The sequence below is a fragment of the Callionymus lyra genome, chromosome 15 (genome assembly GCF_982586985.1).
Source record: "Callionymus lyra chromosome 15, fCalLyr1.hap1.1, whole genome shotgun sequence".
Lineage (NCBI taxonomy): Eukaryota > Metazoa > Chordata > Actinopteri > Syngnathiformes > Callionymidae > Callionymus > Callionymus lyra.
Window position 1 is genome coordinate 13,391,691 of NC_141832.1, and position 15,219 is coordinate 13,406,909.

The window sequence follows — 15,219 nt, forward strand, 5'->3', positions numbered from 1 at the left end:
CACGAACAAACCTGCCGGAAAAAAAACATTTGTATCTACTACAAGCTGCACAATTGTAGCTCAAAAACAAACATTATACAATTATTATCGCATCAGAATATATTTGGGTTGAATTAAACGATTCATTTTTTATTATTCAATTTTTTTTTGTACTTGAATGTAATCATTTCTATAGTGAAAAGTCGACTATTATTTTATTTTTACACAAATTTGATCATCTAATTAGAATAATTACATTTTAATTCAATATTTTTTATTGTAAGTAAGTAAGTAAGTAATTTTTATTTGTATAGCGCTTTTTCAGACCAGGGTCACAAAGCGCTTAAACAATCAAAACAATATTCAATAAAGTATATACTTTAAAGATCAAGATAAACACTGATAACACAACAGGAGTTCCAGAAAATCAAGGAAAAGCCTGAACAAATAAAAACGTCTTAAGATGTTTCTTGAAGGACAATAACTATCATCATCATCATAATAACTATCATCATCATCATGATAATAACTATCATTATCATAATAACTATCATCATCATCATAATAACTATCATCATCATCATGATAATAACTATCATTATCATAATAACTATCATCATCATAATAACTATCATCATCATCATGATAACTATCATCATGATAATAACTATCATCATCATGATAATAACTATCATCATCATCATGATAACTATCATCATCATGATAATAACTATCATCATCATCATGATAACTATCATCATCATAATAACTATCATCATCATGATAATAACTATCATCATCATCATGATAACTATCATCATCATAATAACTATCATCATCATCATAATAACTATCATCATCATCATAATAACTATCATCATCATAATAACTATCATCATCATGATAATAACTATCATTATCATCACTGATTATTATTATCATCACGATAATATTAACTTTCATGTGTGATAGCATAACTGTTAAAACGTATATTCCAGAATATATCTGATGGAATACGTTCCTGAATTACTTACTTATATACTTACTATACGTATATAGCGGATGAGATATATTCAGGAATATATATGATTGAATATAATCTGGAATATATCTGTTGGTATATTATCAGGAATATCTTGTTAAAAATATATATTCCAGAATATATCTGATGGAATATATTCCAGATGATATTAAATGTTATATATATTCCAGAATAAAGTGGATGGAATATAATATGTAATTTCTCTTTGAATATATTCAGGAATATATTAGATGGAATACATTACTGTATATATCTGATGGAATATACTCTGTAATTTATCCGTTTGAATACATTCAGGAATGCATATCTTGGATTATATTCCAGTATATATAGGGTGGAATATAATCCGGAATATATCTGTAAAAATATATCTGATGGTATATCATTCAGGATTAATTAAATATTTTTAAAATTCGTTTTCAAAATACAATATAAAAAACGTTAATGTGGTATAATATTGACAGCAGACGATACCAATAGAGTACTACTTGATCGAACTCTAAGCCAATCATGTGATGATTATACAATCATGTGACTGATCATCTATATATATATATATATATATATATATATATATATATATCATATAACATGTTAATATATTGACATATACCTGGTATACCCCAGGAGGATACTTTCTCTCGGATAAATCCAAACGGATATATTTAGTAATATATCATGTATTGTCGGACATATTCCTCTGATACTTGCTCCCGGAAACATTCTTGTATATATTCCCAGATATATTCCTGGGTATATCGCCCTGGAAATATACCCAGACATATTCCCTGATATATTTCTGGAATATTCCAGGACATATGCTCCCGGATATATTCCCCAAGTTTTCTTCCTCATAACTGTGATAGCGTTTACAATACTGTCGACTGGAAGCGCTTGATATATTCACCTGGAGTTATTTTCACCCACAAAAGTCACCAAAGTGTTGTAAATATATTTTTATTCTGTAAAACACAAACGCCAGGATCACAGCAAAAACATCCAGTCATGGTCTGGTACAATTTAGAGAAGATCAAAATAAGAGGAATGTTGAGATCTTTGCCTTCATTTATCACTAAAGGTTTGTTTTTGAATTTGTGTGAAGTTTTGCCGGTGGTTCCTCTTCTAACTCTGTTCAGCGCCCAGAGAGCTGATGTGCTGCAGCAGCTGCTCGCAGTGTTCTGGGCTCCTCTGTTGGTCCTTCACTGCTTCCACCTCCTTCCTCAGAAGAGCTGGGTGGAGCGAGCTGCCTCGCTTCAGGACCTCTGGACACACAAAGATTAACGTTTAACATCAGCGTTATTGCGACTTCAACCAGCAGAGGGCAGTAGATTCACATGGGTCAGAGAATTTATTTCTTTGAATATATATCTTGGAATATATTCCGTAATACACTATGGAATATATTGTTGTATATTCCAGATAATCATTGATGGAATATATTACAATATATCTGTTGGATTATTGTGATAGCATATCTGTTAAAAAGTATATTCCGGAATATATCTGATGGAATACGTTCCTGAATATAGCGGATTAAATACATTCAGGAATATATCGGATTGAATATAGTCTGGAATATATCTGTTGGTATATTGATTATATCAGGAAAATATTGTTAAAAATATATATTCCAGAATATTTCTGATGGAATACGTTACTGAATATAGCGGATGGAATACATTCAGGAATATATCGGATTAAAGTTATAATCTGGAATATATCTGTTGGTATATTATCAGGAATATCTTGTTAAAAATATATATTCCAGAATATATCTGATTGAATATATTCCAGATGATATCAAATGGAATGTATTCCAGAATAAAGTGGATGGAATATAATCTGTAATTTCTCTTCGAATATATTCTGGAATATATCTGATGGAGTATATTTAGGAATATATTGGATGGAATACATTACTGTATATATTTGATGGAATATAATCTGTAATTTATCCGTTTGAATACATTCAGGAATGCATATTTTGGATTATATTCCAGTATATATCTGATGGAATATAATCTGTAATTTCTCTTTGAATATATTCTTGAATATATCTGACTATATTTGATGGAATATTTTACAGTATTTATCTGATGAAAAATAATCTGTCATTTATCTGTTTGAATACATTCAGGAATGCATATCTTGGATTATATTCCAGTATATATAGGGTAGAATATAATACGGAATATATTAGTTGGAATAAAAATATAGAATATATAGGTAAAAATAAATCTGATGGTATATTAATATTATTATATATCGGTTGTAATGTATAAGAATATACCAGATAAATAGTGTATTATATGGATTATAACTGGAATGGAATATAATGAGGAATATATCATTTGGAAAATATTCCAGGAAGTAAGTAAGTGAATAAACTATCATCATCTTGAGCTGAGCCAGTAGAGCATGCGCTACTATGCTCAGCCTCTGGGTGGCAGCGTCGTCTTCACGGCAACATCTGGAGTTGAGAATCACTTTGGACAGCAGCTGTGATGTTGACACGGTTGCCATGGAGACGGTATTTAATGTAAACCAAACTGATGGTTGGATTCAGGTTTTTTTTCTGAGATTGTGGTCATTTTTTTTGTTTCTTTTAAAACAACAATGGAGATTGTTGTGCAGCGAACTCGAGCGCTGCCAAGTGTGTGAGCAGGAAGGATGGAGGGATGATTAAGGGAGGGAGAGGGAGAGAGAGAGAGAGAGGCTGCCGGTGTCTCCGTCACGCTGTCACTTCACATCATGAAACATCACGCCGTTTGAAACCCAAGACGCAGGAAAACAAGAGCAACTCTCGGAGGAACAAAGGAATAATGTCAGCCAGAAAGAAGAGAGGATGAAGAGGAGGAACTGGAGTCACGTCAGGTCAGGAAGAACAAGGAAGTCGATCAGTGCCGTCGGAATATTGACTTGTTGAATTGAACTTTAAGTGTTGAAACTTTGGATTTAAAAAAAATAAAAATGTGTTTTTTTAAAGCATTGAATATTATTTTAATTTAAATTTCATGATTTAAATATTCAAAGGATGAATTAATTTAAATTAAAAATATATTCAAAAGTGTTTATTATTCATAGTTATTTATTATTTATAGTTATTTATAGTAATTATAATAACTTAATATTGTACTTTCAATTAATTCAATTTTCTAAATGTATCATTTTTTAATTTGCATCCTTTTAAATTCAATATATAAATGTTTTATACTATAATGGTGCCAACATTATTTAAAAATATTTAATTATGAAAACATACATTTCAATTATTAACTATATTTACTCTTTGTAGTTTATTAATTTGTATATTTTGAATATATTAAGTGATATATATTCTATTTTCTGAATTTAATAATTTTCAGCCTTTTAAAATCAATATAAAAGTGTTGGTTATACCGACTTTCAAAGGCTAAAAATGTAAAAATATTAAATTCATAAATATATATTTCAATTAAAATAATATTTACTCAATTATTCTCTTTAAAAAAAGGAAAATAATAATAAACCTCATTAATTTAAAACAGTTTTTTCTTCAATCAAACAACATTTCAATATTTTTCCAACAAGTTTCAACATTTGAAATGTTAAATTCCATCGTTCAATGATAAGAATTGATAAGATCTCCAGACTCTCACCGAGCACTTGGTCCTTCACGGCGCCGTCGGGGTCGTCCAGGTGCAGCAGCAGCTGCTGGAAGAGGAACTCCAGGTGAGAAGAAAACACCTGAGGGTTGTAGTTCTCGCCGAGGCTGGAGAACCAGACGCCGACGCTCTTCAGCGCCACCTGTCGCACGTCCTCGCTGCTGTCGTCCAGACGCTTCAGCAGCTCTGCAGAGAGAAACTCTTGAGAACTATGGACTCAGAGTTTGAGATCCTCCACATACGTACCTGGATAGATCCTGTTGAGGGCCTCGGGGTGCAGCTCGGAGCCGACGAGTCTCAACATGGTGGTCAGGGAGCGACAGGCTAGTGTCCGAGCCATCTGGGAGTCTTCGTCCAGAGCCGTCAGGAGCTGAGGACTCAGTCTCTGCTCCAGGTCCAGCAGCTGCTCAAGGACACAACACTTTACTTCATGCATTATGGAGTGTGCGTCCCAGCTACACAGGGCAAGAGACAGACGTATAGAAGTATATCCGTGCCATCATAATATTGAAAACGTTTGAATTTATTGAATTTAACTTTTTAAAATGTTGAAAAATACTAATAATATTGTTGTTTAATTAATTAAATTATTATTTTTTAATCATGTGATTCAATAATAACTATATTGAGTGTGAAAATGTGTTATTAAATAATGTTAATGATTTATTTATTTTACACAAAGTATGATTTGCTGATTCCAATCCAGAAAATAAATGTTCTCCATTCAAGATTTTTAAATTCAATGTAGAAAAGGTTTGTTTAACAGTTTAATAGTTTTAGTTGTACTAGTTTGGTTTCCATACCAATATTTATTTATTTACATAAATATTGAATTAAAAACAATGTATTTTTTTAATGATTAAAAATTAAACTAGAGAATTTCAAAAGAAATTATACAATTAAGAGAAAATCAGTTAAATGATTCAACATTTAAAATGTATATTTTGGCTTACAATAAATGATATAGTATATAATATATAGTATTTATATATATAATATTAATCTCCTCAAATATTTAATTTAGAATTTTTTTTTTAATTATTGGAATTTGAATTTCCAACTATGTTTAAAGAATGTTTAATTATTTTTTAAAAATTCAAAAAAACTTCAACCTTTCAATTTACAAATATTCGAATTTTTAAATACAAAAAAAAATCTTAAAAACATGCTTAAAAAAAAATAAACTTCCGAGGAAAAAGGCTGTTGGGAAGAAGTTTAAATTTAGTATTTTGTTCATTTGTTCTGGTCTCGTGAAATCCTTCTGCAATGAGGCAAGAAAGTAACGACCAAATATTGAAGAATTACAGAGTCACCTGAATGCATCGCCTTCGTTTTCGGAAGCCGTTCCCCCTGCTTTGATAGCTCCACGACGCTGAACCCTAATATTTGTCTGGTTACTTCATGTATTTACCAACTTTTAAACGTATTATTTGGCATTAATTCCATAGTAATATTACATGTATGAACTCTGATGGCACTGATTGACTTCCATAGAGTGGACACGAGGAGACACAACACTGTTGTAGCCATATGTGTGTGTAGTGTGTACCTGTGTGTAGTGTGTACCAGTGTGTAGTGTGTACCTGTGTGGTTGTGATGGCTCCTCCGTGCAGCACGGCCAGAACACAGCTGATGGCCGCGGTCCGAACCGCCCCGGCGGTCCGACCCGCCTGCCAGACCAGGTTCGGCAGCAAGACGTCGCTGAGGAACTTTTCCGACACGTTCTTGAAGTCACTGCAAGAAAATCAAAGACGTGATAACGTTTGAATTATTTAACGGAAACATCGCAGCACCGCCTTTTTTATGTCTTAAATGTATATAAAATGCAAGATGATGCGTCGTTGAGACCAGAGAGAAACTTTAACATTTAAAAAAATATATATTTGTGCTATAAAGTTTGTAAAAAGGAATTTTCTGCCTTTTTTCATTAATATAAAATTTGACGGAAATGTCTCGATGTCCAGGAAAAAAAAGGTGTAGAAAAAAGTCATTTATTAAGGATTAAAATAACGATACAAAAATATACGATTTATCGCCATATTTCCGCGCTTTAGCAGCTTTCGACCAGTAGAGGGCGACTGTTGATCACTGATAGGGACTGAACTGCTTCCACGACGTAATGGAAGAAAGAAAAAAAAAGATAGTTTTATTTATGTTTGAATAATGTTTGGTTTATTTAATATTAGGGGAAATTATTACTTACGTTTTATAGCTTCCTCTAAAAATCGTGATTACTGATATTGGTTTATTTCAAGATGAACAGTTTATAGCGTCTTCAATAAAGAACAGATGGCTTTGAATAGTCAGGAAATCGTAAAAAAGAAAGGAATTCATGGTCAATCTAAATAGATTCAGGCAGCTGAGCAGATTCAAGGAAGCAAGTTTAATTCAACTGTAGTCTTTGGTTATTCAGGTTTAAAAATAATATATATATATATTTCTATATTCTTTTGCTTTTAATTCAAATTACATTTTTATCAAATTTATATTTCAATATCATATATTTAATATATTTTAATTTACAATTTACATATCCACGGTGTTCATTTTTGTGTTGCAATTAAACACTAGATGGCAGCAGTCATTACGTCCTCTGCAACTACAGGAACAATGCAATCCTGGCGATGACTGAGGACGAGAGGATACAGTGGACTCCAGCAGCTTTTAAAGCTGATGTTTGGACATATTTTGATGTAAAAAAAACCCAAATGAAAGCAGTTTTGACTTCGTCAAGAGTCATGTGGTCTGTAAATTCTGAGAATCAAGTACTCGACAATACTACAAATATATCCTTGTTACAACAGTATCGCAATATAATGTGTAGTGGTCCTGAATCTTGCAGTACTCTTAACTCACGGAAACTTTTTCTTACACATAAAACCATCTTAAATATTCACATGTTGATTTGATAATAAACACACTTTCCTACACGTGGCGACACATCTTAGCTCGTTTTATTATCACGCGTCGACTTCTTGTCTTTACCGCCGTCATTTAAATCCACATCAAACGCAGGTGGAATGTACTCGCCTTTCATCCATTCACACTTTCTCCTTCCTGATTTGTCATTATGTGTTTTGAGGTGAGGAAGTTCTCTCCAGGACTATCATTGTCTTGGTGTGTGTGTGTGTGTGTGTGTGTGTGTGTGTGTGTGTGTGTGTGGGCTACAGTCAGAGCTGTGGTTCGACCTCTCCAGGTGAACACAGGTGCTGAAAAAAACAAGCGTTTGTGTCGAAGGTGTGTAACGTGATTATTATTCTGCTGTGACGACGAGGAAACCGGAGAAGTTTGACTTCGGCTCCGGCACAAAACTCTATTGTTTTAACGTCGGCAATTATCGGTGGAAACGAGTCGGGGAAGATATCTTTGGCCATCGAGTCCAAGATTAAGTTAACGTGCTGACTCAAAGTTGATTCTATTACCGTTATTTGCACTTATTATACCCACGTCTCACATTATTGTGTGAATATATATTAAACTGACAACAAAAGAACAGTTGTGTCACAAAAAGGAGCGAAATATTGCTGACTGGACGATTTGAATCTTTCCCGTCTGTCATGTTATTATGCGGTCGTCTTGTGAGTTGTGGTGGTTCTTTCAAATTAAAAAGTGTTGTCGCTATATTTCGGCTCCGGGGCTGATCTGAGTCGGATGTTTGGATTTCTGTGGTGGTTTGCGGCAAATTAGTGATATCTTTTTTTGTTGGCTGGTTTGACGTTCTCTTGTTGTTTGGGGGTTGGCTCATTGGATTTTTTTTTGTGGTTGTGGTTGATGTCGCAGTGTTATTCTTCATGGTTTACCTGAGGATTGTTTGTTTTAGTCATTGTTGATTCGTGGTTGCTTGATCATGCTTAGGTTGTTTAAGCAAGTTGGAGTTTTTAATGCCGTCTGTGGTGTTTTTAGTTATTAGTGATTGTTATCATATCCTGACGGACCATCTTTGCAGTTGTTGGGTGGTTGCTTAGTTTGTTTTTGCAGCTGGTTGTTTAGTTGTAGTAATTCTGATGTCTTGATTAGCATTTTGATAGTTGGTATCGTGGTGTTTTTTTTTTAAATTATTTGTGAGCTTTTCAGTGGCGGTTTTGTTAGGGTTATTTGATGGATAAGATGGTTGTGGTTGGCCATGTGGTGGTTGCATTTTAAAAGGTTTTAGCACTGTTATCTTTGTTTGAGGTTTTTCGTGACAGCTTTGGTATTTTGTGATGTAGTTTGATAAAATGGTTGTGTTTGGTCATGTGGTGGTCGCAGTCCAAAAAATAATAACAGCATTTTTTCTTAGTTTGTGGTGGCAGTTCTTGGGTATATTTGTTAGATACGATTGTTGTGGTTGGTTATGTGGTGGTTGCAGTCATAAAAAACCTTTAACTGTTATTTCTGTTTGGAGTTTGTGGTGGCAGTTTTAGTTTTTAGGGTAGCTTGTTAGGCAAGATGGTTTGGGTTGGTCATGTGGTGGCTTCAGTCATAACATTTTAAATTGTGTTGTTATTTTTTTTTTTTGTTCCGGGGTTGTTTGTCAGATACTATGGTTGTGGTTGGTCATGTGTTGGTTGCATTAAAAAAAACAAACTTTAAACTTTTTATTTTTGTTAATGGTTTGTGGTGGGCCATGTTGCTGTGGTAGGATCTGTTGTCATGTTATTTGTGTGATTTATGGTTTTCAAAGGTCATGTGGTGGTTGTTGACATTTCCGATTGTTGTCCTGTGGTGACCTCTAGTCTTGTGTGTTGCATTCGTGGCTAAAGTTGTTTTTGTGTTGGGGTGTTATTCTAGGGTTGGGGGTGTTCTCCCCATGGTGGTCTCTGAGGTCAAATGTTGATAGTTCTATGTTTTACATTTGTGATACCGTGCTGCCTCGTCTTGACCTCTGACCCTTCCAAATGGCAAGGTGACTCAGGGAGCAAACATCTCCAAACGTGAGCCCCGTGGATGAAGTTTTGCGTCTGTGATTGACAGCAGCAAATGCGCCGCGGTCCGCCAGCCAACCCCCGAGAGCTCATTGCATTCCCTCAGATTAGAGGTCTGAGCCCGGAGGACCGAGCGAGGAGATCCTGCAGGACATCAAACTGCCAAGAATCTACTTTCGGGAGCGCTGGTGTGTCCGCGGGCATCTGTGCTATTCCAAACACAAGTCAAAGTCCTCCATCGATCTAAAGCCATGCGGGTCTGAGCAGAGATTTACAGTGTGTGTGTCTTAAATGACTGTTATGATAACATGACCCGGGTCAGGAGCGTCAGTCAAGTACGTGAGGGCGGTGCAGAGTATGTAGTAGGACAGTGAGACGGTGGCGAGGTGTGTTGTAACCCGAGGTGACTTCAGGGATCAGCTGTTGTTGCCATGGTAATGGACTGAATCATAGATGTGATTTGCTGATGATATAGTGGTTTGTAGTTGGAATAAGAATTGAGCTTAATGTGACGTATGGATACAACAAAACCGTATGGTATGGTTGTATTACTCCACGAGGCTTCGTCGTATCTCTCCGCGAGGCTTCGTCTTATTACTCCGCGAGGCTTGTCTTATTACTCCGTGAGGCTTGTCTTATTACTCCGTGAGGCTTGTCTTATTACTCCGCGAGGCTTCGTCTTATTAATCCGCGAGGCTTCGTCGCATTACTCCACGAGGCTTCGTCGTATCTCTCCGCGAGGCTTCGTCTTATTACTCCGCGAGGCTTCGTCTTATTAATCCGCGAGGCTTCGTCGCATTACTCCGCAAGCCTTCGTCGCATTACTCCGCAAGCCTTCGTCACATTACTCCGCGAGGCTTCGTCGTATAACTCCACGAGACTTTGTTGTATAACTCCACGAGACTTCGTCATATCTCTCCGTGAGGCTTCGTCATATTACTCTGTGAGGCTTTGGTGTATTACTCTGCAGGACTTTGTCGTATTACTCCACAAGGTTTTGGCGTATAACTCCGCGAGGCTTCGTCTTATTACTCCGCGAGGCTTCGTCTTATTACTCTGTGAGGCTTCGTCGTATTACTCTGTGAGGCTTCGTCTTATTACTCCGTGAGGCTTCGTCTTATTACTCCGCGAGGCGTCGTTTTATTACTCCGTGAGGCTTCGTCTTATTACTCTGCGAGGCTTCGTCTTATTACTCTGTGAGGCTTCGTCTTATTACTCCGCGAGGCTTCGTCTTATTACTCCGTGAGGCTTCGTCTTATTACTCCGTGACGCTTTGTCGCATTACTCCGCGGGGCTTCGTCGTATAACTCCGCGGGGCTTCGTCGTATAACTCCGCGGGGCTTCGTCTTATTATTCCGTGAGGCTTCGTCTTATTACTCCGCGAGGCTTCGTCTTATTACTCCGCGAGGCTTCGTCTTATTACTCCGCGAGGCTTCGTCTTATTACTCCGTGAGGCTTTGTCTTATTACTCTGCGAGGCTTCGTCTTATTACTCTGTGAGGCTTCGTCTTATTACTCCGCGAGGCTTCGTCTTATTACTCTGTGACGCTTTGTCGTATAACTCCGCAGGACTTTGTCGTATTACTCCACGAGGTTTCTTCGCATTACTTTGCGAGGCTTCGTCTTATTACTCCACAACGCTCTGTAGTATTAGTAGACTTCAGTAAGCTACGAAGCCAAGTTTATCAAAGGCGCTGTAGTAGTACTCCCCAAGACTAACTAATATTTAAGTGTGTAGTTTTACTCATCATACTACTCTCTGAAGCTTCCTCCACTTGTAGTACAAGATTCTCACCCCTTAGAGTCCAGTGTGTTCTCAGCATCCAGCAGCAGCTTGGCCAGCATAGTGAAGATGTTCATCCTCATCTCGGGGTCTCGGTCCTTGTGGAGGCAGGTGTGCAGCAGAGGCATCAGGCGACCCACAAACTCTCCGACCACAGGCCCTGAAACACACACACACACCGTTCTATTGTTCAACACAAAAAACAATCCGGGTAGTCGTTGACACGGCAACGGAAATGAGACGCACAAATGTTTCCAAACAAATGGAAAAAAAAATGACACTTTCAGAGTTTGTCCAGTTCCCTTCCTGACCACACACACACACACACACACACACACACACACACACACACACACACACACTCACACACACACTCACACACACCGAAACTATGACCGCATGTTTACACAGCTATTTTAAAGCAGTGTGTGTGTGGAGTGACCGATTAGTGTCTGGGCTCTTTTTAGTCGTTCAGACAGATGATTTCCTGCAACTGTCCGGGGGAGCAGTTACAACTGGGAAAGATAAGGCAAACAAGTGAGTCGAGGAAATCATTTGGCGGGAATGTGTGAATCAAAGGGTGTGTCGTTCCTGAGCGATGGAAACCATGATTACCTCGCACCGCTTGACCGGTCAGGATGAAAAAAAACGATACCACTATAATTTTGTTTCCAAATCATATTGTATATTAAGTACTGTAAGGACTATGACTGGGGACGAGAGGATACATTCGACTCCAGAAGCTTTTAAATCTGATATTTTTTACATATTTCGGTTTGAAAACAAATGAAAGCAGTTACGACTTCGCACATTTCTAAGAATCTTTAAAAAAATAGACGCAAAAAAAACAAACCGCAATTTATTTTTCAGATTACCCTTTAGATATTCAACACCACTCAATTTATTTATTTCTATATTCTACTGCTTTCAAGTCAAATGACATTTTTATCATATTTATATTTCAATATTATATATTTAATATATTTTAATTTACAATTTACATATCCTTGGTGTCCATTTTTGTGTTGCTCTTAAACACCAGATGGCAGCAGTCATTACGTCCTCCGCAGCTAAAGGAACAATGACATCCTGGCGATGACTGAGGACGAGAGGATACAGTCAGACTCCAGCAGCTTTTTAAAGCTGATGTTTGGACATATTTTGGTTCGAAAACAAATGAAAGCAGTTACGACTTTGTCAAGAGTCATGTGGTCTGTAAATTCTGCAACACCAGAGTCAAGTACTCGACAATACTACAAATATATCCCTGTTACTACAGTATCGTTGGCCCTGTATCGCCATATTCTTGCAAATACAGACTCGTATCGACCAGTAGTTCTAAATGTCTGTGTTTTTAGGTTTGATTCTGAATCTGATGAGGATTCTAAACTCTCGTCAAACTCACTGAACGATTCCAAAGCAGCTTTTTTTTTCTTCTTCTTTCCTTTAAAAACGCGGTGGAAGCATCAAAGTGGCCTTGATGTTGAGGAAGGTCAAGAGCGGGCGTCTGGCGGCCTCCTTTGATGGCGTGACCCCGCGCCCGGGGGTCACCCGACCGCACCGGTCACTAAGTCGTGGGAGTGTGTTAACGTGCGGGGCTGGTGTTTGTGTGTGGATTAGAGGGTTCACCCACTCAGCTGCCCACTCAATTAGAGCCCGAGTGGACGGAGCCGGGGCCCGATGGAGATAAAAGCGTGGCACAGGGAGGCGCCGATGACAAAGGATTAGACGGTACCAGAGGGACCTTGATGAAATCCCCCCCCCAGGGGTCTCTTAAACCCCTCCGTACCCATGAGCTCGAGACTCATTGGCTACCTGACGTATCGTGGATTCGAACCAGCAGGTGCAGACGAACAGCATCACAATAATCGGGGGACATCAAAGTCACCCGCCGCCTCGACCTCGCCTCACCTTTTTATCACCGATTCTAAGGTCAGATTTTATATTTAACAAAACATGGCGTCTCTAATGCAGGGGGTGTCGACCCCCCTGACCTGACCCTGAACCAGTCAGGGAGGCATTTGATAAAAGAGAAAGCAAATAATCGATTATTAATATCATTTATTTTCTACCGCTTTATCCCTTTTACCGGGGGTCGCGGGGAGACTGGAGCCTATCCCAGTATCATAGGGCGAGAGGCATAAGGACACCCTGGACAGGACTGGCCAGTCTGTCTCAGGGCACACACAAAGACAGACAACCATTCACTCACACACTCATACCTATGGACAATTTTTCCAGAAGTTTTCTAATCAACCTCTGTATGTTTTCTGGACTGTGGGAGGAAACCGGAGTGCCCGGAGTAAACCCACACAACTAATACAAACTCCTTTTATTAATATTATTATTGTAATTATTATTCACAGTAGATCAAAGGTGGGACATTTTCTCAGGGGCCACATTTTATAGGAAAAAATAAAGTCTGGCAAAAATAATAAATTCAAGCAAAATAAGCCATTATTTTACTGTATTATTATTATACGTTATTTTGTATTTTATATCACTTTAAAAAAAAAACCTCATTAAAGCAGAAATGTAGTTTTTTATATTAACTTTTAACTGTTTGATGATCTACTGACTCCTTTAAGAAACATCTTAAGACGTTTCTATTTGTTCAGGCTTTTCCTTGATTTTCTGGAACTCCTGTGTTGTTCTCAGTATTATCTTGATCTTTAAAGTATATACTTTTTTGAATATTGTTTTGATTGTTTAAGCGCTTTGTGACCCTGGTCTCGAAAAGCGCTATATAAATAAATATTACTTACTTACTTTATTTTAGGGCATTAAATGAAGGACGAAAGTCCTCAAACAAAAACAGTCGTATAAAGAGACTAGTTGTGAATAGTGAAACAAACACAAAACAAAACGGTTATATTTCGATGACCTTCGACCTCGTGAGGGTCTCACCTGACTGGACCAGGATGACGTGCAGCTGCAGCCGGTGCGGCGAGTAGTTGGACCAGGTGTTGACGGAGGCGAGCAGCCAGTCCAGCAGCTGCTCCATGTGCCGCCGGTAGAGGTCCGGAGGCGAGGCGAGACCCTGCACCTCGCTCAGGCGCCGCACACCCTCCAGCGCCTGCATCATCCAGAGAAGAGGGCGCAGGAAATGCCGGGGGGCAAGAGACTCAGGATGTGAGGAACGCGGCACAGGAAGTGGACTGAGAAGAGCTAATAAAGCGGAGAGGATGCGGCAGGGATGGAAGATAGCGGAGAAAATAATTATCAGATTCTTCGGGGTGGGGAAGCTGACCTTTCGCAACTCCTTGTGGCCCCCCTCAGGGACGGTCAGGAGTCTGAGTCAACGTACTGGACTCTGGTCGGGCAGTGGCTGGACAACACTGATGGGAAAGCCGTGCCCCCTCTTTTTTTTTTCTTTTTTCCTCTCTCTCGGAGAAAAAGCTCTTGTTTGTTACGACTAGGAAATGCCCCGAAGCCGTTCTCACCCTCATGTCTGTCTGGACTTTACTGTCACTGCGACCGAAGACTTGGTCACGTAAACACGCAGGTTAGATGCTCAATTAAGGGTTTTTCTAAAACCCAGTCCGAGGAATGTACGACGGACACAATCAAGTCTGTTTGGGGAAAAACAAGAAGCATTTTTTAAGAACTATTTACAATGACTACAGGAGTCGATGAAGGATTCGTCACCACATTACCCTTGTTATAGCAGGAATGTCAGCAAAAGACTTCTAGAGCAGCAGCAGAATTCAAACCTTTTGCCCAAATAGTCTCTAAAGAAAGTGTAGCATAAAGTATCAGATTACATAGAAAACGTAGTGATGAATAATAGTATAGTTGAATGATATATATTTTTATACAATTTTAATCATAAACAAACAGATATTTTTCTATTGTTCAAAAAGACAAA

At 37.9% G+C, this 15,219-nt stretch overlaps 1 protein-coding gene across 2 annotated transcripts in view; it reads right to left on the bottom strand.

The window, feature by feature from the left end:
• Positions 1-1,996: 1,996 nt before the first annotated feature.
• dnaaf5 (dynein axonemal assembly factor 5) overlaps positions 1,997-15,219 on the bottom strand; it is a 29,075-nt gene continuing 15,852 nt past the window's right edge. Inside the window, exons 8-13 of one of the 2 annotated variants that reach the window (XM_087808420.1) lie at positions 14,259-14,427; positions 11,364-11,511; positions 6,249-6,399; positions 4,912-5,068; positions 4,660-4,851; positions 1,997-2,283 (exon numbers count right to left, since the gene is read on the bottom strand). In XM_087808420.1, coding sequence (XP_087664546.1) covers positions 2,144-2,283; positions 4,660-4,851; positions 4,912-5,068; positions 6,249-6,399; positions 11,364-11,511; positions 14,259-14,427 — 957 coding nt within the window. In that variant the 3' untranslated portion in view covers positions 1,997-2,143. The remainder of the gene's footprint in view (positions 2,284-4,659; positions 4,852-4,911; positions 5,069-6,248; positions 6,400-11,363; positions 11,512-14,258; positions 14,428-15,219) is intronic. The other variant, XM_087808419.1, reaches the window with a different exon arrangement.